This window comes from Ursus maritimus, unplaced genomic scaffold, assembly GCF_017311325.1.
Source record: "Ursus maritimus isolate PB19 unplaced genomic scaffold, ASM1731132v1 scaffold_30, whole genome shotgun sequence".
Taxonomy (NCBI): Eukaryota; Metazoa; Chordata; class Mammalia; order Carnivora; family Ursidae; genus Ursus; species Ursus maritimus.
In genome coordinates this window covers 14,286,055-14,312,614 of record NW_024425564.1, presented here as the reverse complement: position 1 = coordinate 14,312,614, position 26,560 = coordinate 14,286,055, and the positions used below count along the sequence as shown (strand labels likewise).

The 26,560-nt window shown below is 42.4% G+C and overlaps 1 protein-coding gene across 1 annotated transcript in view; it reads left to right on the top strand.

Moving 5' to 3' along the window:
* Window positions 1-26,324, top strand: part of MYLK4 (myosin light chain kinase family member 4) — a 245,230-nt gene extending 218,906 nt beyond the window's left edge. Inside the window, exons 11-12 of the mRNA XM_040644640.1 lie at window positions 24,935-25,141; window positions 26,073-26,324. Of these exons, the coding sequence (XP_040500574.1) occupies window positions 24,935-25,141; window positions 26,073-26,324 (459 nt within the window). The remainder of the gene's footprint in view (window positions 1-24,934; window positions 25,142-26,072) is intronic.
* The last annotated feature ends 236 nt before the right edge of the window (window positions 26,325-26,560 follow it).

Sequence of the window (26,560 nt, the reverse complement as noted above, 5' to 3'; positions counted from 1 at the left end):
AGAAATTTTTTAGTTTACTTTTGTTTAAAGAATATTTATTAAGTACGTGCCATGGGCCGAAGCTCTCAAATGCATAAACTTAAAAAGTCTCAGCTCTCAAAAATTTATACTCTAGTAAGTACAGGGGTCAGCAAATTGCAGTCCATGGGCCCAAGCCAGCCCACGGCCTGTTTATTTACAGCCTGTGAGCTAAGAGTCATTTTTAAAAATCAAAAGAAGAATAATATTTTATGTAAAAATTATATGAAATGCAAATTTTAATGTCCATAAATAAAGTTTTATTGGAAAATGTCCACACCATTTGTTTACACATTGACTATGGCAGCTTCTCACTATAACCACAGAGTTGAGTTGTTCAGACAGAGACTCTGTAGCCCGCAAAGTCTAAAGTAGTTATTATCTGGCCCTTTACAGAAAAATGTTGCTGATCCCTGGTCTAGCAGAAGATGGATCTACAAACAAATAACTACAACAAGTTCAAGTCCAGCACAGAAGGGTGAAGTCAGGGCAAAAAGTGGGAAAAGATTATATCTGCCTGTAGGAGCACAGGGACGGGGAGGAGAGCCAGGGAGACGTTATGAAGGATGTGGGGTTGACCGTTAAGAGCATATTGGTACGATCCATGCAGTAATGATGAACGTACCCACCACCTCCAGAAATTGTTTTTCCAATGCTGGTGGTGGATTTATACAGATCCCAACAAATGTTTGTCCTTTTCCCTGGCTGACCAATGCCAAGCACTTGCTAGACTGCTAGATTGACAGATGGCCTGGGCATTTTAGAAATACTGTATCTGGCCATGTTATAACTGACTCACTCAGAAATTGAAGCCACGCCAACATTAATTAAGCAATTAAATGATTAAGTAATAATTAAAGCCTCATTGCCACTGTATTTCCATCAACTCCACTAACACAGAGACAAATGGGAATTCTGTGGTTGCAAATGATTCAAAGATGAAAAATAAGATAACGATTGGGTTGAAAACCAGGGTTCTGTAAGTGAGAAGATAACTCTGTGAGAAACCACAGCCCTGACTGGAGAACAGATCAAGAAGCTAAAATAAACCCTCAAAGGGAGTCAAGAAGGACAGACCCCGATAAACAGCATGCCCCCAAGAGCAAGCTCAAGCGAGCATCTTAGGAAAAGAACGCGTCAGAGCACATAGCCATCATGCAAACTGATACAGAAATTCATTTCCCGTCCCCAGTTCCAAAAATGAAATGAAATGTTACTCCCGACAGAAGTAAGGGGGCCATGCCACTGACTTATCTGAAGTAAGTTATGAGAGCCTTTAACACTGAGTGCCCCTCTTCCTTCTGCTTCCTTCGCATGTTAGGAGCAGTGGTCTTGGGCTCTCAGCCCACGATGGTGACTGCTGCTAGTTAGAAATAGTGTCCCCTGCTGGAATCTGGAAGGTTTCCTAAAGAAGAACAGCAGGAAGGTAATGACTTGTGCAGGGAGGATGTGGAGTCCCCCAGGGGGTGTGAGTGGCAGCCCCCACAACTCTGGCAGGTTCAATCATAAAAGACCCCAAGTATTTGGAAAACTCCCACCTTCTTCTTGAGCTCTGCCAGCCTTTCCACTGTCTGGGTACCTGGCAGAGAACTAATTCCTGGCCTCACAGCTGGCCAGCAGTAAAGTGGCCTAGCCCCTGCCCCCCGCACCAATTACTAGGGTATTTTAGTCCGTCTTTCCAAGTCATCTGATAGGAAAGAGCTGAAGGAATCTTGGCACAGATCGTAACTTAATTTCTGTTTTCTGGAAGACACATTCAGTATACTCTTCAGGATCCACGGCACTTTGCTGGGGATGGTAAAGAAGCTTCGCTCCGACGCGGTCCTTGCCTACAAGGAGCTGGCTATCTGGTCGCACAGGGATAGCTCTTCTATGGAATTTTACAGATTTGCAGTGCTTACATTTCCCGTAGCCTCACTGCTGTGCTGCGGCCGGATTCTTGTAGTACCGCTTTACCAAGAAGAAAACTGAATCTGAGGCAAGATGTTTTAGCTAAACAGTGCTGGGGGCCAGGGTAGGGCCCAGACCTTTACAGGCCGAGCCCTCATTATTGCATTTGCTGAACAGCTTGGAGATGCACTATGTTTAAAATCGTTGACTGAACCCAACACCTTCCAAATGACACCTATCCCAAGACAACAAGCTTTTTCTTTAAGGAGTAAGGACTAGATCAGGAATAGATGAAATAAAATTCTGCTGATTTTGAAAGTGCGCACGTGTCTGAGTATAGGAGTCGGATGTGGGTGTTGGGGGGCATCTAGGTGTGTTTTGAGTGCCCGCGTGTTAAGTACAAGTGCACAAAGTGACCTACCAAGAAAAAGGAGGGAGCGGGAAGGAAAGCAAGTTACACGAAGCATAGAATTCAGTGCCCCAGGAATTCAGAGCAGATGGATCATGGAGAACTTCTCAGAAAAGGAGAATCTGAAGTCCTGAGGAGCGGGGGGTTCAGAGCGATGCAGCCTCTCCATCCGTGACAGGAAGGCCAATCCCTCAACTTGTCAGTTTTTCATATGTGTTCAGTTCAAGCATGAGGAATTTTTTAGAAGCCGCTGAAAAAATGCGTGTTTATAAACGTAGATCTAAAATGAGGGCACTATAGGTTATGGCATGAGTTTTATTTACAGTTTCCCTGGGACAGTTTTAACCCTATTGGCCTTCCTTACTTTATCCTTCAGAGAATTTTTATTCGTGAAAAACAGCAAATTGTTCATCTCTGAAACACTAGATAGTTTTGTGACTCTGAGACTATTATGAAAATTATAAATGATAAGGAAACTCTGGGCCAAATTTTTTACACGACTCTCCAAGAATTATATAGGATGGGAATCTGACCCTTTGAGAGTTAAAAATGTTTCTAAAGACAGAGAAGACTTGACCCACTGAAGGCAAAGTGCATTAAATCACATCAGTAGTGCAATTATCTCTCAGCAAAGATCCGTGGAGTTGAAGTTCAAGCTGGGGGTCAGGAAGATGGTTGGGGGAAACAGGGTCCCCCTTGTTAAAATAAAGCAATTAGTTTAATATATACTGTAGGGAAAGGAGAGAAGGGAAGGGAAATTCCCCTTGTCAACTGTTGAACATTTAGAGTGCTGTTTAGAGCAACAGTAATAAGGCGTTCTTCATGAAAAAATTGGCCATCTACCATGTCTAAATGCAAACATGTGTGTTCTTTATTTCTTTAATTCATTTAAACTTCTGTTAACTGGGAATATTTTTATGTGCATTCTCAGTCGTTCCCTTTCTCACTTGAACAAAAATGTGTCAGGGGACAGGAACGGTGCCCATGCAAGTACATTTAGATACCATAAAATATTTAACAGCTCTTTCTAGTATGGTTAAGCCCCACCAAATGGCTAAACAAACTTTAATTTACATTTCACGGGCTGGAGCATTCAAAGGGCCATAATATTTTGCTGCCACTAATTTATATCTCTTAGAGAGACATTAAATTTAAAGTGAGCCATTTAGAAGTTCCCAAACCCACATTCCTTTTTGTGAAATAAAGATCTTTGTTTCGAGGAGTTTATCCTTTGCCATAGGGAGGGAGCAGCATTGCTCTGATAGTTTTAAAGGCCTTTGCTCCTGGTAGATATTTTTTAAAACAAGCCTTGAAAATACACGATTTTGACCCAAATGGGATCCACAGTTTGTCTGGCTGAATGAAATAAATAAGCTTCCAGAATGAAACACATGACAACGTAGGTGATTCTCAAGAATATTATTTCAGAGTTTTCAGCTAACCCGAAGGCATCACGCAAAAGAGTATGATCTACTGTATGACTTCATTTATCTGAAGTTAATCTATATTGAAAAAACAACAACAACAACAACCCAGAATGGCGGTTGTCTGGGTGAAAGGAGATCAGTCGGGAGAGGGCACAAGGGAGCTTTCTTAAGGTGAAAGTAATGCTTTATATCTTGATATGGGGTTGGGGTTACACATTGATTTGCCAAAATTCAGCAGATACGCACTTAGATGTACATTTCACTTAATGTTAATTTTACCTCAAAAGAAAAAACACATTGTAAACAAATACAGAATTCGGGCTCATGCTGTAGTAAAGGAGAAGTTTATGGGTGCCTGTAATTTACTCTGAAATTCATCCAAAAAAAAGACAGATTGATGAATGAAGAGATAAAACGAGGAGAGTAGGAAATGAGTAATGGTAGGATCTAGGTGGTAGGCATAGAGGTAGTCCTGTAAAATCCTGCCAACCTTTTCATAATAACATGAGAGTTCTCATAATAACAAGTTGGGGAAAAGGTGAAAGGAGGTACTATTAACAATTAGGCCAGAAACACAGGCAGGGTTGAAACCAGTTTAGCCAAGCTAGAACAAATAGTCACCCCACGTTCAGGTGTTCTTGAGTCTTCATTTAAGTACTCCTCGGGTCCACTGTCATTCAGCCAAGACAGGTACGTCCTCTGGATAGTCTTAAACACTGTTTAAGTCCTCCCAAAGCTGCTAAAAAGTCACACAGTCTGCCTTCCTCTAACATAAAAGCTATAGAATTTGTGCAGCAGAGAGAGGATATGAGAGCCAGTTCTGGGCTATGAGATATGAGTGGATGTTGGGGCAGAGTGTCCCAGAAAGGTTTTTAAAGAAGGAAGTCTCCTTAGGCCTGCCCACTTCAGCCTCTTGCCCTTTTTCCTTCTTTCATCTTCTTTCTTCCTTCCTGGAATATAGTGCCTGGAGATGTGGCAGCCATCTTGCAGCCATGAGGATGAAAACCCCCACACCAACAATAGCAGAGCAGGAAGATAGATATTAGCTCTTCGTCAGCTACACTAAGATTTCTTGTTACCTAATTCAAATAAATTCCTTATTTTTTGAAACAACGTCAGGTTTTCTATTACATTCAGTCAAGCACATGACTAACTAATATTCAGGGTCTCTGAGATTAGTTCTCAAAAAGGTTTTGCTTTAATTCACCCTAACTTGAGCAGTGAATACATTGTGCTGAAAACTTTGAATAGGAAGGAAGAAAGGGGAATGCCACACAACTAAAACAAACAGAGTCATGAAAGCCAGGTGTACGGAGGACTGAACTCAAGTCAGTATGTCTTCCTGTTCTTCTACCATCCTTAACATTTTTGTATTGAATTTGTTTAAAAAAAAAAAAAAAAAGAACAGGCTTCATAAGCGAAGTTGTCCCAGAGGGTGTGATACAGCACCCTGGGAGGGGCTGCAGAAAGAACAAGGGAAATTGTTGCCCGACAGCTAGCCCTAGGGTTACACCAATTGTGTGTTTGAATATACATGAGGACTCCAGGTGATTCTTTACCCCAGCTTCTAACAACCACCCTCCGCCCTCCGTTCCCACCAGGGAGCTGTGCCCCAGAGCCAAAGCCATGTGGACTTTCAAATGCCAGGGGTCCAAAGACAACTACCGTGAAATAACGAGTCCAGGAACATCTTGGTGACAGTGGTGGGGAGTGAGTCCCAACTGAACAGAAGGCCGAGAGTCACCAGGTTGCAGTAAACTAGGAGAACTGAGTTATGACACAGACATTGCTGCTACTTGCCAACCCCAGGTCCTCAGAACAGGTTTAAATAGCATAATAATTCACACAGAATGAATTCACAGGACATGAAAACGTAAAGGAGATACAGATCTGTACCTTTCTTATGTTTCCAGAAACATCTGGTTTCCTGCCCATGGCCTATGTAAAACTTTAATTTGCTAAATTTTTAGGAAGGATGATTTCACTTAGCATTGGTATGGAGGACACTTGAGATAAGGCCTTTCAGCGTCAGAGGCTCAGCACCTCCATGTCATTCTGATAGTGTTCACGGCTCCACGTTTGAGCGAGGCAGCAGCGCGGAGCCGGGATACAGGCCCCTAAGGACGGGAACACGAGCAGAAAACTGTAGGGCTGTGTCGCTCCTGAGGTCCACATGGCCAATTTCACTGGACACTCGCTTATTACCAAACTTAAAAAATATTGTAAACATCTTTCAAAGCCAAGCCTTGCCCCACTCCAACAACTAACACGATGTGAGTGGCCTGTGAGTTTATAAATCTGGAAGTCACATTCAATCACTAGCAAGAAAGGGAGTTTACTTTCATGGCCAAACCTGTTTTCTGCTTATGACAGGATTTTTTTTAAATTGCTAGTGAAAATTGCAATGGCACAGATGGAAAATTACCAGGCAAACACTGACTATTTCACTTTGTGGTGATTATTTTGCTCTCTTCTGTTTTTGAAAATAGTGGCTTTTTTTTTTTTGAATAAAAAAATTGCATTTTTCTAGTATTAAAATTCTTGCCCTGTGTTGGCTACACACACAGGTTTGAAACAAGCCATTTCATTTCAAGGAGTGTCCCTATCTGAAACAGACACAAGTGGACATGATCGTATTTATGTCTCTGATTTAATCATTCCCGCTATTATTAGAGCCTTTGATTCTCGTGGTTTGGGGTATTTACACAACTACACACTGGACTCACGTGGGAGCAGCTTAGTGCGGCATGATGCAAACATCTGGGCGTTTGGGTCTTTGACACAGTTTCCCCCTCAGCACGCACGCTCAGCATCCTGCAGACAGGCCTTCGATTACATATGTCATTCCCATAAACCGGACACTTTGCCACCCACTCTCAGCAAGGTGTTAAATACAAAGAAACACTGTCTGACGTCCAAGGTTTTAATTAGAGAGGCAATTCAAATATATTTTACTGGGGGCTCTTTAAACGCAAAAGGGGATTCTCTGAATTAAAAACAAACGTAAAAACACATACAGAACTTCAAAAAGTCTCTTTTCCCAATTGTTCTTTTTCTTTTCATGTCTCAGACACCTGTCGACTTCTCCTAAATTTCTCTCTTACGTCTGTCCAAGCCCATTACAAAGACTCCCTCAAGTCCATCTAAACTGAAGCTTGCCTTTCTCTCTGCCTGTCTCTCCCTTTCTCTTCTCCTAAAACTTGCTGGGAATCAATGAGCTCTACCTGGACTCTCTCTTCTGCTACTCCATCATTACTTCACCCCTGCGCAGTAGGGGCTCTGAAGTAGAGCGGACTAAGACAAGGGGGCAGTGGGGATACCGATGGGAATAAAGATTCCATGGTTGAAGGGAATATAGAAACATTCAGAATGCCTTGTTAGACAAATTCCGCCCTCTTCTCTAGACAATCAGAACTAATAGTAAATCTCAAGATTGGTAGATTTGAATCCAGTTCCCTCATCCAGCTTCCTCTTCTACCCTTGTGCTACACAAGGGGTGGCTGCCTGAGAATAAATGGGAACATCTTCGCCACTCCATCGTAGTGGCTCCTCTCTTCAACCGTCAGGAACAAAGGAATAATCACGATCACCAAGGTCTGGGCAGATTGTTTTCAGGTCTGTCTTAAGTCTGCCCTTTGGTGAAACCTTGCATCAGCTGAACTAAAATAACTTATTTATAGTCCTATGTATAACTCAGAAAAGCAAGGACTTTTCTTGGAAATAATCCACAACCTACAGAAAATCTGTGAGTTGTGTAGGGTCTACCACAAGAGTGCATGTATGTGTGTGTGCGCGCACACATGTGTGTTTGCCACTGGAATATACAGGAGCCACCCAGGAAGGTTTACTCAGCAAGTAACTTAGGTATCATTTGCCTCATTTACTCTTCCAGTTTCTCCTGTGCCTGGAGCAGTATAGACACATGATTAAAAACACAAAATTGAGTCATGAGACCCTTGGAGTATCATATTTTTAGTTTCTTATGACAGAGACAAATCATTGCTAGTGTGTGAGATACGCCAGCATGGCGTGGGGGGCATCATGATATTGAGGGCCCCTCTTGTTAAGCACTGGCCGTGGGTCAATTGCCCTCGGTTGACTCCACCATATTTTCTCTCATTACGTGCTGTTGTGCAGCCAGTGGATCTCCGCTCTCCCAATCTTTCTGTCACTAATGATTGGCCTTCATTCTGGCAGGTTTTTAGCTTGAAACTGAATACTTTTGACAAGTTCTACAAAGATGAGAATTTAGCCAAGGGGCTCTTTTGTCAATTAAAACATTTTATCCCACGATTGCCATTAGGGGCTTTCCAGGGCTCACGAGATTCCTATTGCTGTCTGGATTTCAAGAATGAAGAGGAAAAATGTTAGACCTTCTGAAGTCATCCCTTCAATCATAGGAAAGGCAAATTCTTTCATCTAACATTTAAATGCTTGCCCAGAAAGAAGACATACATGGAAGAAGGGCATTTCCCCAATTTCTCCATGAATGATTGTCTAGTGACTTAGAATTATCTAGACAGCCAAAGCAAATACAGCAGACCTAAGACACCATTTGAGGTTCGAATTGTCCAAATTGGCTGTCGAAGCAAGCTGCTAATTCAGAATGATTCTAATTTGCAAGAAAATTGTTGAAACTTCTGCTTCAGCTGTTGAAAGCTGGCCTCAAGTTTCTTAATATTGCATTATATGGAAAATGAGCAGACGTGTTTGTGAACCATCATACACTTATTAGTGTGTAGGGTGGCTCGTTCCAGCCTACTTCACAATGAATTGTTCAGTGTAAGACACCAGGCTTTGTTCTGGAGGTCATTTTTTGAAAAATTACTTGTTTTACTCAGGTCATATTTCCTTTGTTGAGATGATTTAAGAACTTTAATAAACTGTAATCTGAAAACTCTCAGGATGTTCTCCCTGCTCTTCTGGGAAGAAGACACATAGATGAACCCAGGGCTGAGACTGAATTATGTTCCGAAAATCCAAAGGCCAAGAGGTCTGGTCACTCCTCAGAGCCAGAGTGGCTGATTTACAATATCACCAAAGGCCCTACGGCTGTGTGATCACTTCTCGTTTCCAGTGCCTTTGTAAATTTTGTGTAATTTCAGAATGTTAATGCAGATAGGGTATGAAGTGTTGGCAACTACTCACACATCAAGAAGAGCTACCCAGGGGCGCCTGGGTGGCTCAGTCGTTAAGCGTCTGCCTTCGGCTCAGGGCGTGATCCCGGCGTTCCAGGATCGAGCCCCACATCAGGCTCCTCCGCTATAAGCCTGCTTCTTCCTCTCCCACTCCCCCTGCTTGTGTTCCCTCTCTCGCTGGCTGTCTCTATCTCTGTCGAATAAAATAAATAAAATCTTTAAAAAAAAAAAAAAAGAAGAGCTACCCAAAACTCAAACTTCCTCTTGCTAAATGCCTCTGGATAGAAGTTAATTTTCACCTCCAGCAAGTTGGGAAAATGATAGATTTGCTGACCTATTCGTTTAACTTACTAAATTTCTACACAAAACTTCAGGTGTGTAATGTGAAAACATTTTGGTGAAAACCCACAGAAATCATGAGGAACTACCTGAAAAGGACATGATACACTGAGCTGAATTACTTTGGATTTCAAGATAGCCCGACGTTCTCCTCGGACTTGGTGCTCTTTAAATTTGTGAGAATTTTTTGTCTCAGAGAGGTCCCCAAATAGGTCTCAATGTACAGAGCCAGCCGCACACACACCTGGGGCAAGAGAAAAAGTAAGGAAGGAGGTGAGTCACTAGAAAATTAGGAAATTATCACATACGAATGAATGCCCTTCTGTCAGTCCTTTTTTAAAATGATGGAAAAGGGGACGTTAAGAGGTCTGATTGAATATTTTCAGAATTAATTTCTGCAGAATCAAATTTTATTGATGATATTATAGACCCATTCATCGGATGACTTTTTAGCATAATCTGTTGGGTTTGTACGTCCAAGGATATTCTTAGCACAACCATTTCCCTATTTCTTATCCTGTTTAAACCAGAGCAAAGAGTGAGCCGTAGTGACTGAGTTACACTCAGGGAGTGAGCAGCCGGGCCATTCATAGGCATGGTGGCCACAACAAAAGCCATTAGCAATTTCCTGCTCCAGTAGGAGTTCACTTATTATTTATCCTTTCAATCCAAAAATATGAAGAGCAAAACCAGAAATTGTCCCTGCCTGTGTGGGGGGCAAGGACAGTCATTCAATGATCACACAAATATATGCTAAAAGAAGAGCTTTAGGGAGCTCTGAGGTCCTCCAACAGAAGGTTAGACCCAATGGGGACATTGGGAAAGTACTCCAGGAGGAAGCAGGGACTGGACTGAGGTATGAAGGAGAAGGAGAGATGGGAGTTAATTAGCAAGAAGGAAGGAACCATCCCAGAGAAACCAGTATGTATATAAAGGAGGTTTGTGTCAGCAGATCAGAGGCTGGGGTGAGCCTGCCATGGTGTGAGGATCTGCTGTGGGCCTGGAGTATGATGGAATGCCAGGGAAAGAAGGGTGTGCGAGCGGTCCTGGAGAGACAGGACATGGCCGAGCCATGCCAGGATCTCGGACACCACACGAAGAGCATACTGTCTTAAAGGCAGGGTAAAGGCAGTGATGTGGTTTTTCATTTTTAACAAGACTGTTCTGGCTGCAGGGTGGGAACTCAACCCAAATGAGCAACAGAAGATGAGAATAGAAAAGACTATTGCAAGTGGTCCAAAGGAAAGACTCGGATGGCCTGGATGGGAGAGGAGGAGATAGGGATGGAGATGCAGTGGGTGTGGGGTGAGAAGGGGAAAGAACCAGAGATTACTCCCTGGTTGCTCGTTTGCACTCTGGGGAGTTGGTGGTGCCATTTATCAGGATAACGAGCTGGCCAAGCACTAAGCTTTCGAGGGAAAACTTGACTTTGGTTTTAGACCCGTCAAAATTGAGCTGCTCTGCGATATCTCAGAGGAAATGTCAAGTGGGCAGTGGGATACACAGGCCTGGGTCTCAGAGGGAGGTCCAGGCCAGAGGTAGACACGATGAGTTATATAACATGTTAAAGGTCAGGCATAAGCATAACTGGCATTACTAATCTATTTGCAAACACAATGCTTGGAGCAAAATTTAAAGTAATAAAAACATCTGGATACCTCTAACTGTTATCAATCACTCTCAACATGGTTTTCCCTCTCCTTCCCTCCCCTCCAGGCTTGACACTTCATTATAACTCCTCCAGGCCCTTCATCTTACAGTTGGGATTCTTCTGGGAAATCTATTTGCCTCTGGGTTTCACATGTTAGAATCATCGTCTTGCTCCCTGGCTGGGACAGCAAGGGCTCCTCAGGCTCAGTGAAAGCCCTAGTATGTGGGTCTCTTCCCCTACTACTACTACGCACCCCCCCCCAAGAATTTGAGCTGCCTTCCACTCAGAGAATTTCTCTCATCTCTTCAAGTGCTGTGCATGGGTTGAACAAGAGAAAATGCTTAGAAGGGAGACCATATTTATTGAATAACATAAAACCTAGAAATGTTCTTTTCCAATAAAATGACAGTTTTCCATGCTCTTGCCTAATGGGTGGTGAATAGCTTAACTGTGTGTCATGTATTATACATTTAACATTGCAAAAATCGGTCAGAGCATCGGACACTCACAAAGAGTATTCTGGAGAGAGTTAGACATTTTGAAATCAAAGTTTATCAAGTAATAAACATTTTTAAAAAAAACTTTAAAAGACAAAACTATAATTTAACTACCTTTTGATTGACCTGAATTTAATATGTATTATCCTGATCTACTCAAAAGAGTAATTGTTACAGAAAGAACTTAACCATCTAGACCTGGCTTTCATGCTAGTTCTTCCTCCTTCTTTATTTATGACCTTATGGAAGCCACTCAGTCTGTTTGGACCTAAGCGTCTTCATCTGTAAAATGGGAACATTAGTACCTGACTTCAAAGGGTGGTTTCTAAAAACTATATATTTATATAAACCTTTTAACTTTGCCCATAAAGTCTATCATTTATTATTGTACGGATGTACAATATTATTGTTAAAACTTTCAAAAATTTTTCCTGTAACTTTGTTAATGTCTAACGCCTTCTTGAGAATCATTTATCAAAAATATTTTTGTAATTAGCAGTCTGTGATTTATGTGTCAACTTAACTGGGTCACAGGGTGCCCAGATATCTTGTTAAACATTATTCCAGGTTTATCTGTGAGAATGTTTCTGGTTGAGATTAACATTTGAATCAATAAACTGAGGTAAGCAGATTGCCCTTCCCAATGTGGGTGGGCTTCATCCGATCCACTGAGGGGCTGAATCAAAAAAGATTGAATAGGAGAGAATTCACTCTCTGTGCCTGACTGTCTTCAAGCTGGGACTCCAGTCTCTTCGTGCCTTCGGACTAGGACTTGGACCAGAATTTGCACCATCAGTTCTCCTGGTTCTCAGGCCTTTGGACTTGGACTAGAACTCTAACACCAGCTCTCCTGGGTTTCCAGCTTGTCTCCTTGGCTCGTCGGCCTCCATAATCACACCAGCCAATTCCTTATAGTAAACCTCTCTTGGATGGATGTATACATACATACATACATATGGATAGATAGATGATAGATAGAAATAGATAGATGGATAGATACCCTACTGGTTCTGTTTCTCTAGAGGACCCCAACTAATACCCACTCCTTCTTCTAGATGGTTGTGTTTGGAGTGCCTGACCTGTTTTTGCAACACCATGTGATTGAAAGAATGCGGTCTGTAGTGCCAAGGAGACAGGCGTGTGGACATACTCATAAGCCCAGTGTCTTTGAACAAGATATCTAAACTCTCGGAGCCACACTTTCCTTACGGTAACCTAATCTCCTAAGACCCTACCAATAGAGGAAAGTGGCTGGCATATAGCAGGCTTTCCATTAACGCTAGTGCCTTTCTCGTTTCTCCTCTTTTCTCCCCCAAAGCCTCTGCCAACCCATGTGAGCATCTCCCCTCAGAGAGAGCTGTTTCACAATGCCGGTGGCCGCCGGGGAGGGCAGCAGCCGGGGGTGGGCACTGCTGATGCGTAAGCATTCTGACAGCAAACCACAATTTCTACACATAGTGCTGCTAAATGCCCTTAGGGAGTTCGCTAACCCTAAAATGCTCCCAAGGCAATTCGAGGTCATAAAAACATGAAACATTGGAGTTATGTTTCGGAAAATAATTTCTAAATGTTTTTAACTCCCCAGAAATAACCCATCCTTGCTGCACGCCCTCCTCCCCCGGAGCAATGCCAGCAGACCCACAGCAGCTGGGGGCTGCCACCCTACACCAGCCAGCACCCAGCCTACAGCAGGGTGAAGTGGTGGGGGGCACAAAGCCACTGGCACGGCCCTCTGGTCTCATCCCTGCCATGGGATCAGTCACTTGTTTCCTTTCTCCTCTCTGGGAGGCTCCATCCTTTCTCCTGGTAGCCTTTTCCAGACAGCAAAACAAGAGCCCTCATCCATGAAATGCCCTTTCCACAGTGTTGCTGGCTTAAATCCTGGCTTTTATGGTTCTGACCAAATGTAAGTACATATGACCCAATGGGCAGGTTGGTTATTTTTGGAAGGGCACTGCTGTTTACTTTGGAGAAAACTCACCATGCTAAGAGTGACAAATACTTTTCCCTTTGCTCACAGATAATTTCTTTGGGGCAATCTGGCAATAGCCAAATTTTTAGATGACTTTTTTAAGTACCAGCATTGAACCATAAGCGAGAACTGTGTTGCTATATTCCACAGTTTCCTCCAAGTGGGTCAACTTGGAGGAAAGAAAGGAAGTTACCAGCGCCCCTGGGGACACTGAGCTGTCACCCTTCACACTGTTATTGCAGGAAATGCAAAGTCAAAGAGGACATAGACAGGGCAGGCCCTCCTGATTGGGGGGGATCATTAGTCTGAGCTCCCATTATTTCCCTGCCAGAGTTCCCAAATAGCATGCCTTGATGGCTGACCTTCCCTTAGGGACATGACCCGGAATGGCATTCCTCCAAAAGGATTGCCCGTGCATTTCAATGTGTCACTATGATCTGTTGTCTCAACGTTCTCCCTGCTTTTCAATAAAAATGAAAGCTATTTAATGGCTAAAGAGTTTCATTTGGGAAGATGAAAAAGTTCTCGAGACGGTTGCACAACAATATAAATGTGCTTAATGTTGCCGAACTGTACACTTAAAAATGGTTAGAACGGTAAATTTTATGTTACATGTGTTCTACCATGAAAGGAAAAAAGAAAGAAAGAAAGAAAGAAAGAAAGAAAGAAAGAAAGAAAGAAAGAAAGAAGAAAGAAACAAAGAAAAAGAAAGAGAAAGAGAAAGAAAGAAGAAAGAAAAAAAGAAAGAAAAAGAAAGAAAGAAAGAAAGAGAAAGAAAGAAGGAAGGAAGGAGAGAGGGAGGGAGGGAAGGAGGGAGGGAGGGAAGGAAGAAGAGAGGGAGAAAAACTTGTCAGATTATGGCTTGTCCTTATGCCATTGAGGTAGAACCCCAAATATCTTAGTATCAGGCAGTATCAGGGAAAAAAATTCAATGACAATCTTTCAGATCCCCTCTGTGGTTCCTCCTCCACGGTTTACTGCCCAGCAGTCTAATTTGATATCAAGTGTTTTTCTCTGCCATATATGCATCCACGAAAATCCATCTTTCTGTGGATTTATCTCGATCTTGTTCCTACACATGGAAACAGCTACATGACTGCACTGCACACTGAATGAGAACAGGAAGCATCCGCGGAGATGAGAGAAATACGACAGTAAGTACACACGTGAAGGAACGGCGGGAGCGTTTTGCAGACAGACGTGAGTAACGGAGCCCGGGGAGAAGGGCTGTGCTCCTGGAGATGGTAGACAGAGTAGACCTACTGCTCTCGGGCGCTTTAGCCCCACGTACGTCATTCAAACTTCTCAGGAGGCTGCTTAAACTTATTATATGCTGCTCAAAATCCTCCAGAAACCATTAGCTTATATTAAATGTAAAGCCACTAAATTCTTTCCTAATGACAGAGTCATTCAGAGTGGCTAGTTTGAAAGACGTGCAGCTAACTTTCCACCAGGGACGTTTTATGGAGAAACTCGACCTGGGCGCTGCCTTCTTTAAGTGCCCCTCTCAATCACCCCAACAGGAGTTGTCTCGGGGCTGTTGGGAGAGAAAATCACACCAGTGAAAAGCAACGCTGTGCATTTTCCCTTGGCTCTGGAACTCTTAACGGCACGCCCAGGACTCGCTGTCTTGCTTTGCAATTGTGGCAGCTTGAGACGGTCGATCACCACAGACAACAGTCATCTATTTCACGTATAAACCCCCTCACATCCCCGAGCATTTGGCAGTCACAGAGAAGTTTTATCAACCGCTCTTCCTTCATGTGACTTAAGAAGTTCCTGCAGAAATATTTGCTTCCTAACAGAATAACCCCAAGCGGGCAGTGAACGCAGGCATCATCGTTACCTATGGAACGGACCGCACGTTCACAGGCAAGTTGATTCATGCTTTCTTATCTGAACCGCACAAATCACAAGAGCAGAGCTCATTATACCTATCTGAGAGAGGAAAATATGAAGGCCCTGAAGGATGAGGATTATAACCCAAATCTCCATCTTTTAACTTAATGCTTGTTCAGATACATACATTGAAAGGCACCCAGGAGGCTCTATTAACCCATTTCTCAGGGTTGTTTGAGCTTTCCTGGGCAACTCTTGATTCAGCCTCTTACGCAGGAAACCATCCAACTTTCGGGTTCTGCACAGAGCGAGAGGAGAAGCAGAAGGAAGAGGGCTTTGCTCTTTGAGCCAGAGGCAGACGCTCACTGACTTGCCCCTCTGCAAGAAGGGAAACTAGAGATGTTTTGCCAAACTACCTCCCTCAGCAAGAATAGTAACAATCACTGATCTTAAGTGAGCAATCAGTATGCACCGAGTGCTGCTCTAACATGCTTCACGTGCATGGACTCATTCAGCCTCACGACTATCTTATGGGATAGATGTGATTAGATGGGTCCTACTGGGAACAAAAAACAGGAGCCACAGAGAGGTGAGGTGGCCCACGTTGCTTGAAATTGACAGAGCCAGACTTCCAACACAGATGACAGACAGGGCTTCAGCACGTGTGTGGACCACTACCGTACCCATGTTTCTATGCAGACAGTTATTTCATAAGCAGTCAAAATCTCCTACACGTGTAATTATCAGAGTATCTTCTACTCATCCTCCCCACTCTATCCTCATTCTTTGCACACCAAGGAAGCAAGGTAAGTGTCACACACACACACACACACACACACACGTCACCGGAGTTTCCTATCCCTGGGAGGATGAAGAAAGAATGTTTTGTGCAATTGTGGGTGTGTGTGCCTGCATGCCTGTGAATCTCTGTGAGGAGCTGAGAGTGTGAAGACCTGGTATCCACATCATGGTGCAGATTATTCTACTGTATAGGAGGCCTCGGCTCTGACCTAGTCACCGCAGAGGGAGACCTCGGCAGAGCTGAGGCAACTTTTGGAATACTCGCTACACATCAAACCAGTGTCCACTCCTGTCCTTTCTTTGCCTGGCCAACACCGAGTCACCTTTGAGTCTCAACTCAAACGTCCCTTCCTCTAGATAAGTTTCCGGACTCCCAAGGCCGGAGTTGGTCCAATGTGAGAAATCAAAGGAGGAGAGTAGAACCCACGCATCTTCGTAATCCTGGTGCCTGGCAGTCTCCGGCCTTATAAACACTAGGGATAGGATGAATAATCCATGTGTAAATGTGAATAGAGGTGCCTGTCACATCTATAGTGTGTGCATCTACGGTGACAGTAGGGTTTGGTGGGTTTCTTTATCCTTTGTGTCAACTTTTGGCCAGAAGAGTGAAGGGTGGGGATTGTGTAACTTGGGAGTCAGTTGGGCTCACCAGGTCCTCTAGGATTCAAATAGAATTGGCTAAGCCTCCTTCCCACATCCTGTGGGAAGTCCAGGGCCCTCCTCAAGATTTCTGCAAACTCCATGGGAGTAACATTCCCATGGTCACCTCTTGTTTCAATTTCTTGTCCTGCTGACCTCTCGGCCTCATTCACAGCTCACCTCCACTGACTGCTTCCTTCTCTCTGCCCTATGTGAATCCAAACCTGGCCACAAGTTTCACCTGGTTTCACCAAAAACCACTCATGTATAGGAAAGTTTTACTTGAAATTAAAGAATAGGAGGATGATAGAAAATGATTTCAGACGGAGGGTTAGGCATCCCTCTTCCATATACCTGCTTCAGTGAACTTCTCATTGGCTGACTTTCCCCCGGTGTCTGTGGTCCCCCAACCTGTGGAAATACTCTTTCAACAGCTCCTCGTCTTGTCTTTGTGTATTCTTGTTGCTCCTGCCGTTGCTCTGCACCCACAACACTCCTGTTCTTTGCTAATTCCATGAAGTTCCTCCATCTCTTTGTCATTTCTTGGCCCTTTATCAGCCATGCCTTCATCTCTGTAAACAGACATGCCTGTTTCACTGTTTTCTTAAGCAAGTTCAGTTCTCTCCAAGAGGGGAAGTCTCAGGTCAGTTCTTAAAATAATAACTCCCCCCAACCTTTCCCAGTAGGAGTTACAATGACCCTGGTATCAAGAGGGAGGAAGATGAGTAAGGTGGGGAACGGTGGATATAGGGTGACATATGGCTGGCTATTTGGCTGTGGACTAACAGGAGCCTAAATGGATAGATGGCAAGACCAGACAGGGACACAACCACCTTCCGCTGGTTCTCAAAATACCAAAAGCACTTACTGTGTCATGATCGAGGGTTAAGAACTGAGCCTAGGACAGAAAGGATTCAGCTTATCTCCCTGCCCAGAGGAAGATAGACAGGAAACACAGCCCTCTTCCAAAAGTCTGAGATACCAGCAACTCATCTGATCACCGGGAAAGTGGGACTGGCAAAATATCAGGGTCATCAGAGCTATGGTTTTATCACTTTGCACTGGCCTCTTCTGTTGTACATTCTAAAAAGGTACAGAGATCCCAAGATCCTAGCCTCACTCTAGTAGTCACCTCCACTTCCTATCTCTGCCCCACGAGCAGTCAGTCCACACTCTACCAGGCTCCCAATATGCTACACACTGTTAATTGCCTAACTTGCATCCAAAATCCCCCTTTTCCTACCCCATTTTATTCAGGCATCTGCTTCTTTCACGGTGACTTCCTTTCCTGCCCTAGGATACATCCCAACCTATCTAACCAGTCGTGATTCCCCCATTTCCCCCCAAGAGGGATCGGTAGATGAGGGAAGCCTGCAGAGGGGCATCGCTGAGTCATTTTCTTCTCCTCAGGTGGTACCTGCGTCTGCACAGGTGCCTGGACCTTGCAGCCATCCTGCAGCCGGGCCAGAGGATGGAGGGACAGGCAGGAGCAAGAACCTGGGTCTCCTGAGCCATCATCATTGAGCTCCTGTTCTGTGAAATATCAAATTATTGGTGTATGTGTGGGGAGGGGGCTTTACGTTATTTATGACTGAAAGCAACGACTAATATACCCAGAGCATAAGAATTTTTTCTGCAAAATATGTATTAGATGATAACAGTGTTCTTGGCAGGAGTACAGAGAGCATTTGGGGATTGACAAAATAATTGGAGGGGAGCCCCCTGAGCATTTACTGGGCAGGAGCAGGGATGTTAGGTGTCCTGTGATGCATAGGACAGGTGCACAGAATCATCATCTCACATTCCACAAGACTGAGGCTGTTCTGTTGTACAGACATGATCCCACTAAATATGCCTAGATTCTCGCTCCAGTCTACATATAAACACAAAGTATTTTTGCACAGAATTAATATATACCTATTGCATAAACCTGGGGGCTCCTTTTTCTTTGATTATTTGGAGCTGTAAAGATACTTGTGTACTATTTTGGAAAATAATCTCACAGGTCACAGAGCTGCTCATTGGGTCTGACACTCATTTCGTTTGCATGTACGCTGTGGCATTCCTGACCCTTCTCTCTATAAATAGACCCATCTGACTTCCTCTCTACGCTTCCTGATGCCGAACTACCTGGGCGCTTAGTAATTGATCATTATATTTATTTAAAAAATATGTTTGTAGGTGGGTTATATTTATCTATGGAATTCTTTTATAGGATATTACAGAATAATTTACTTTTCAAAAAGGAAACGGTGGTGATGGTTCGCAAGTACACATATGCAAAACTGGTCAAACTGTGCAAAGTCCGTATCGTCTAGTGCACTTCCATTATACCCCTCTAGAGTTGGGAAAAGGGGGTTCTTGGGATGATAGAGGTGAAAACAACAGATTATATAATCTAAGAGGTCTTTTCCAAATTCTAAAATTTCACAAAGCCACTTTATTATTGTATAAAGAATATCAAATCGTAAGTTCTAAACAGGTGGGTTACTTCCGGAGTTTTATGGATCCATGGACGGCACAGGTTGGCCCCTTTCCACTTGCTCTTTTCCTTAAGTATATCACAGGAGAAGACACTCAATGGCTATTATTTGATGAGGAGACTCATCATTCTGCTGTATCTGATGCTACCAGACCATCCTCTTATTTCGCCAAAGATGACTTAGGAGAAATCTGAATGTGAAAAATCACTTTCAGATCCTCCGCACTCTGCCCCCAAATCTGATCCCAATTACTTCATAAACTGTTACTCTTTTGTCTAGCCGATTAGTAGTTAGAGTCATAGTAGACTGAGAGACACCAGGATTTGAGAGACATATGCATCTCTTCACAACTCCATGTTCGGTACCCTGATGTTGATAGCTTGAAATCAGCCATGGAGGGGATATTTACACTGCGGGTGTAGACAAATGCTACAGACCAGAGCTTTTTAATCCTAGGGAACGGGTTCTTAAACATATACCAGCGTGCCACTGGCCAGAGGGTGAACAGACACCCTCTTCACATAGATGTGCCCAAAGTTTGCGTATTGAGGCATATAGAGTAGAAGATTCTTGTTGTTAAAACTTCACATAAATTGTAGCTTTGAATATTAGAATCTTCTGTTATCAGAAGACTGAGGATATATACTAGGACTTTCAGCTTTTCTAGGAGTAGGTACAATATCTCTAGATGGTTGGTGAAAAGGTGGGTTCGTGAATAGATGGGTAGCAGGAAAGTGAAGATGATGCCAAACGTGTGTGTGCCCGTGTGTGTGTGTGTGTGTGTGTGTGTGTGTGTGTTATGTATGAAAACTGGCTAGAAATCAAAGCTAACAAACTTTGGCTCCAGCTAACAGATCTGACATAAATGGCATGATTGCTGGAAGTTCATTAGTGTTCTCTTATTGAATGGGGTTTGGCAGTGGGCTTGTTTTCCATTGGCATGAGGGAGTTAAGAAAGAAACTGCCAACAAGTTTTTAGCCAACCAGATTATAATCAGCGTGCTCCACCTGAACTTGGTGCCTACACAGCCATTTCAATTAACACCTGGAAGTCTCCAGTACTTGGTGGGAAGCAGATGAAAAGGTTCAGAGTTGGGAAAAATGTGTTGTTAAGGGGCTGGACCTCGGGCTCACAGAGGCCCAGATCTGCAGCGCGGGGAGATGAGGCAAACCCATGTGTAATGAGATTAGAAGCCTGTGCCCCGGGGCAGATATTACACTGACAAATATGGATCCTATATACGTGATATATTCTTCCAAGCCAAGGAGAAGACATGAGGACTTTCCAGACATTGGGGCTGTGGCCTGGGTCCCAGGGAGTTGGGCTCTGTGGCCACCTTCAGGTTCCCCTCTGCACTCTTCTTTCCTTTCTGCTTGCTGTCTCTTTACCTCCCGTGGGCACACATTTATTTGGCACAAATATTTCCTGCCAACCCCCAAATGCCCTCTGTTCTCTCCCAACTCTACATTAAAACCCACTCCCTTCCTTATCCATCGCAGCCCAGCCATATCAGATCAGAGGAGCAGTGTATCTAATATACTTATGCTGCAGAAACCAGGAATCTGGTGAATCCCAACTTCTAAAGAGTCTAAGTCACTGTACACCAGCATAGCTGAGTTTTGCTCCCTCTGCCTAGCTGTGGAGTGGACATATTGTGAGGAATTTTCTGGTTACTTTGTGGATACCATCAATTGGCTCCAGACAAAACCAAACACTCCTCTGAGTCTGATTTTTGTAAATTATGAGTTTGTTGTCTTTTTTCTGAGTGGTTAGGGTTGGCAGCAAGGGGGATGGGAGGGAGATGGTTATTAGGGATGTGTTTCACTCAAAAAAATATTAGAAGTTTAAAAAGAGAAAAAAGAATAAGAGATACGATTTGGAGTCTTTCTGTTCCAAAAAATTCCTTGGTAAGAGGCTATCAGAAAGCACCATCTTCAGACATCAAGATTATAGGGACATTAGATCATGACTCAGGGAGATGGTGGGTGGATCTGCTGATCAATACTAAAAAAGTCACCTATGTTTACATTTAGCCCAAAACAGTAGTGGAGAGTGACAACTGGATACTTCTGAGAATGTCTTCATATACTTCCACTGCCATATACACCTTCTCAGGTGCCTTTTAGAAACGTTTTCATCCATAGAGCCTTTGGGAATGAAGTTATTTAATCTGGATTTTGAGAAACATTTTGAAGTTAATGCATATTATTCACCCTGGATCTTAGAGGGAAATAGCATGTTATGATGGAAAAATCATAACCTCCAAACTGGCCATTTACTAGGCAAAAATAAAATCTCAATAAATTCCAAAGTAGAAATCATACAAGTAAGGTATTTTTGTCATAATATAATTATATACCAAACTTTTTAAAAGTTAAAAATCATCATGACTCTCATGCAAATATAAAATGAACACATGAGAGATTTTATTTTTATACATCGTTAACCAATGAGGGAACCAGTAAGGCATTAATTACAATGAGTTCAAAATACAATTCGACACACACACACTTACGGATGTTGAAATGAATTTACAAATAATTGTCATACCCGCGGGACAATGATTAATTGCATCTCCACTAGACACGAGAATCATTTGCATTAGCATGTAACTTCTTCAACTACAGAGTTCTGAAATAGCTGAAACACAGGGAAGTTAGAGATAACCTAGAACAGTATGCTCCAAAGGGTACCCAGTAATTTCTGCCCATTTCATACTTTTCAAAAATGTTCATGTATGGGGGCGCCTGGGTAGCGCAGTCGTTAAGCCTCTGCCTTCGGCTCAGGGCGTGATCCCAGCGTTCCGGGATCGAGTCCCACATCGGGCTCCTCCGCTGGGAGCCTGCTTCTTCCTCTCCCACTTCCCCTGCTTGTGTTCCCTCTCTCGCTGGCTGTCTGTCACATAAATAAATAAAATCTTAAAAAAAAAAAAAAAGGATTGCCTTTATTAAAAAAAAGATGTTCATGTATGTGTGTGTTTACATAATTTTTCATTGAATTTATGTATCCACATATGTATACAACTTATCATTAGAATAAGAAACAACTAAGCAGTACTTCTTTTATTTATTGTGGTTTTATACATGTAAAAAAAGCAGCACGTTCACATAATTAAGTAGATGGTAAGTGAACGCTTTGTTGGGATGATGGCATTGAATTCTTTGAACTTTTTCTGAGCCCTGTGTCATAATGATCAATCATCAAAATTCTTTTCAATGATCCATCAGCGAATAACTTCATTAGTCCTTCCTTTAACTTCCTTGAAAGCAAAGGATTAGTAATAATCTGACTTGCTACCATCCTTAGAGTCATTCACGTTCTCAATACAAATATTTTGAACTGTTTCTTTGTTGCCTGTGATGACTTTCACATCCTTGAGCAATGCATCATGACAATGAACAAGAAGTATGCCTTTTGCAAAGTGGGAAAAGGCGATTGAGAATTGAGAAGGCAAAAGAGGAGAAAAAGAACAGGCATTACTCCTTCACAGGGCTAGATCTCTCTTGATACTTCCCAATGTCTGGCACATAGTAGAATTTTTTTTTAATTAACCAAAAATAAAAGAGCGAATAAATAGATGTCAAGGCAGATTTACTATAAAACTAACAAAGCTCAAGCTTCAGAACACTTCATTGCATGGGCCCCTTCCAAGGCCCTGGGTGGACACCTCAGGAAGTTGTCCAAATGAGCATGTTTCTTGAGTGGGCCCCTAACAATGTGTTTACATGTTCATATGTAATAAAATTTACAAAAGTAAGATACTTCAACCACAACGAATTAATGTCTTTTCCATGCTTACATCCTGTAAATCACACTTTGCCCTCTGTAGGGTGAATTGGAATGATTGCAGACCACTGGGGATCCAGCTAAGGGATAGCTGAGTTGGGGATATAATTAGTTTGGATTTAATGAGATAATTTATGTGATTTCCAGGAGCTCTTCCGTACTGTTATTGCTGATTATCCTGTGTAATATGGCTTCTAAGAATATCCCTATTGCACACTGTCTGCTCACTCAGCATCGAGAGCTGAAGACGTAGAGCAAGAGGTAGGAATACATCCTACCGCATCTGGCTGTGGGTAGTGGAGGAGAAACAAATTTGGTATGTATAGAAATAGAAGCTATTCTGTAGAAAATTCCTCCAATCATCATCGTATAAAATTATATGCACAAGATCATAAAAACCTGTCAAAACAAAAATTAACTATGCTTTCTTTTTCTTTTTTTGATGGGAGTGGAATATTTGATAAAATATGAATGCATTTCATTGCATTTGAAAGATGAAACATTTTAAGAAAACAAATGGGAATTATGGAGCCTTGATTTGGATGTATGTGAAAGGTATCTCCTTTTGGAGAGTTTAGATTTATTAAAAAACTAAGAAAAGTTTATATTAAATTCAATAGAAAACAAACAAAAGTGGAAAAGAAGTGCAATGGAATCAATAAGAATTATTCATAGAGAACTGAATTTTAACAAAAAGCAAACGTTCAGGTCATTCAAAAGACAGTAATTCACCAAAAGGAAGTGATAAATTCTGAACAAAACTTACGAATAGGACTGGATTATAGGGAAAAAATCTAATCACTGACGAAGCAAGAATGATATAAAACACAGAGGGATAAGATTTATTTTTTTTTTAATTTATTTTTTAGAGGGGTGGAGGGGCAGAGGGAGAAGGAAAGAGAGAGAATCCTAAATAAGCTCCATGCTCAGCACAGAGTCCGACATGGGGCTCGATCTCACAACCCTGAGATCATGACCTGAGCTGAGATCAAGCCTTGGATGCCGAGCCAACTGAACCACCCAGGTGCCCCCAAAGGGATAAGATTTAAATGTTTCTTGATTTGAAACAAAGTAGTTGTATCAATGAAGATAGCATAAAACTCACAGGTTGCTATCACTAGCCATTAATGAAACTAGTGAATGTAAATCATCAATGCAAAAAGTATTTATGATTAGTCAGCATAAAAGGAAGTCTGAAATACCCTCAAATCTTACAGTTCACATATGATAATAGTTTTCCCAAATTTTGACGAAAATCCCAAACTTCACTGAATACAACCAATCGTGAGTGGAAAATTAAAAGAAATTTTTCTGAATCTTCAATAAAGATTCAATAAAGACAAAGTTGATAAAAGTCATTCAAAATTTGACAACACCACTGAAATTTACATGATGATATCAACAGTGAGCTACGAAGCTGAAGGACACATTTCTAAACCATCGATAAGAAACACATTCCGATCACTGGTGCTAGAAAAAAGGCTGAAATAGATCACTTGGCTCTCTACAGAAATGAAATACAAAATTGGTGCCAGGAAAATGGTAGTTTTACGCCGAAAATACAAGGAAAGAAGAATTACGGATATGTGTTGGACAGTTAAAGTCTTAAAGATAATATTTTCCTGGATTTTATGCTGTTTGTGTTATTTTGCAAGTTTTAAGAATTTGTAAACCATTGTGATTTCTTTTCTTTCTAAATGATAACAATGTTATTTGATTTTGTATTTATCCTTCTTGAAAGTGGACTTTCAAATTGCTTAAACTTCACGTCCCTCTCAACCTGGGTTTGCACCACTGTGTGTGTTTTAAAAGCTTCTTTCTGTAATCATTTGAGAAGAGATTCTTAGCTCTCATTGTGCCACTTAAGTTCTGTGGATTTCTGTTTAGTCATCTGTAAAATGAAGAAATTAGCTAAAAACGTCTAGGGTCCGTCGTAACTCTGTAGGCAGGGGCCCTATGTCGCTGTGAATTGTAGAGGCAAGAGCTTTAGTGACACTTTGCTCACTTTGCGAGCTGGTAAAATTTACATGTCCTCGTTTGACAGTTGGAGGAAAAAAATGACCCAGAAGAAACAAAGCACACAGACAACCTCAGAACTCCTGTAAAGAACAACAGAGAAAAACTGGAGGGTGAGGACAACACCCCAGTGGCCAGTGTGTCCACATGCCAGGCAAGGTCCCAGGACACCTGGGCAGGACCTGCAGGGGACGTGGCCAAGGCCAGCTTTGCAACTTTCAACCCAATACCAGTGGTTAGCACTGAAGGAAACAGAAGAGGGAATTTATTTGGACAGAGCTTTGAAAGTCCTGCTGCGTGTTCTTTCCCCACACCAGAAATTTGGCGTTATTATTTTTGCATTAAAGTAAATCTTATAATTATTAAAATTAAACTGTTTGACTAGAAGTGACCAAAGAAGATTTTTTTTAAACATAGTGTGATCAGAAAAATCACAGGATTTAGCCCAGATCTTATCCAGGGTAAAGGAGAAGCCAGCATAGCTGGTTTGCAGGGCCAGTCATGAAAAAGCATAAAATTATTATATGGTAGTCATTAAGTTCTGCTCTTTTAACTTAATGCTTTAAAAACATTAGATACAGAAATGTTTTATAAACTATACCGTGTTTTATAAATTTTAATTTGGGTTACATTTGGAGATTAAAAGGTCATCAGATCCTTAGATTTCACAGATAAGTAAAATTTGGAAACATTTTGAGAGACTGGTATTGGGTTGCCAAATCCTTATTTTGCCAAGTAAAAACATTTCTTCTAAATCCCACCATCTACCACCATGAACACCTCATCAGGGAAAGAAAAACTTTACACCAAGAAAGTATGAAAAGATATAATGATATATTATTGGAATAAAAAACAGTACTTGAAATTTATGAATTTAATTTTCTGAATATTTACCTCATAATTGTTTTTCCCAGAGATAAGATTCTGTGACCACCCTGGGTCTAGAAGCTGTGAATTCAGTGCTTATGGAGACATCGTTTTGATTGCGGCATTTGAGAAACCAGAAAAAAAACAAAAACAAAAACCATGATGGTCGTATCAGTATGTCAAGCCTGTGTGAATTGACATGACCCACAAACCAGAGCACAGATCCTGTCAAATCTCTCTGATTTTCTCACGTGGTAAATCAAAACAAAACATGAAATTTTTAACATTGCTCTCTTAAGCGTCCCCTTCCTGGAAATGCCCATAAGCTCCAAAAATGTACGGGGTCCAAGGCGGAGGGAAGACGTGAGGACTGCTCTTGCAACCGCCGCTGGAGAGAAACCCCAAGGAATCACCGCTGCAGTTGTTCTCACCGCCACACGGTGGTGCTGTGGAAGCTTGGTCTTGCACAACCTGCTCCCACCACGAGAGGCCTGCCCCCCCCCGCCCCCCCCCGCCGCAAGGTCTTCAAGGGAGAACAGGCACCTTCTTGAGTGTGACTTGCTCAAACGTATTCTATATTTGAGCCTCAGAGTTGCAGCTCTTAAAGATATAATCTTGCCATTCACAAGCCTTGGTCACTGGGGGGGGCAGGCTGGGACTACTGATATTGCAACAGCCCAACTTCCCTCTCCACCCACTGCAGCTCCTCTCTCAACCTGGGTTTGTAGCAAGCCCCATGGGCATGCTAATCTCAAGGTCTGCTTCCAGGGAGACCAAACTGTGACGC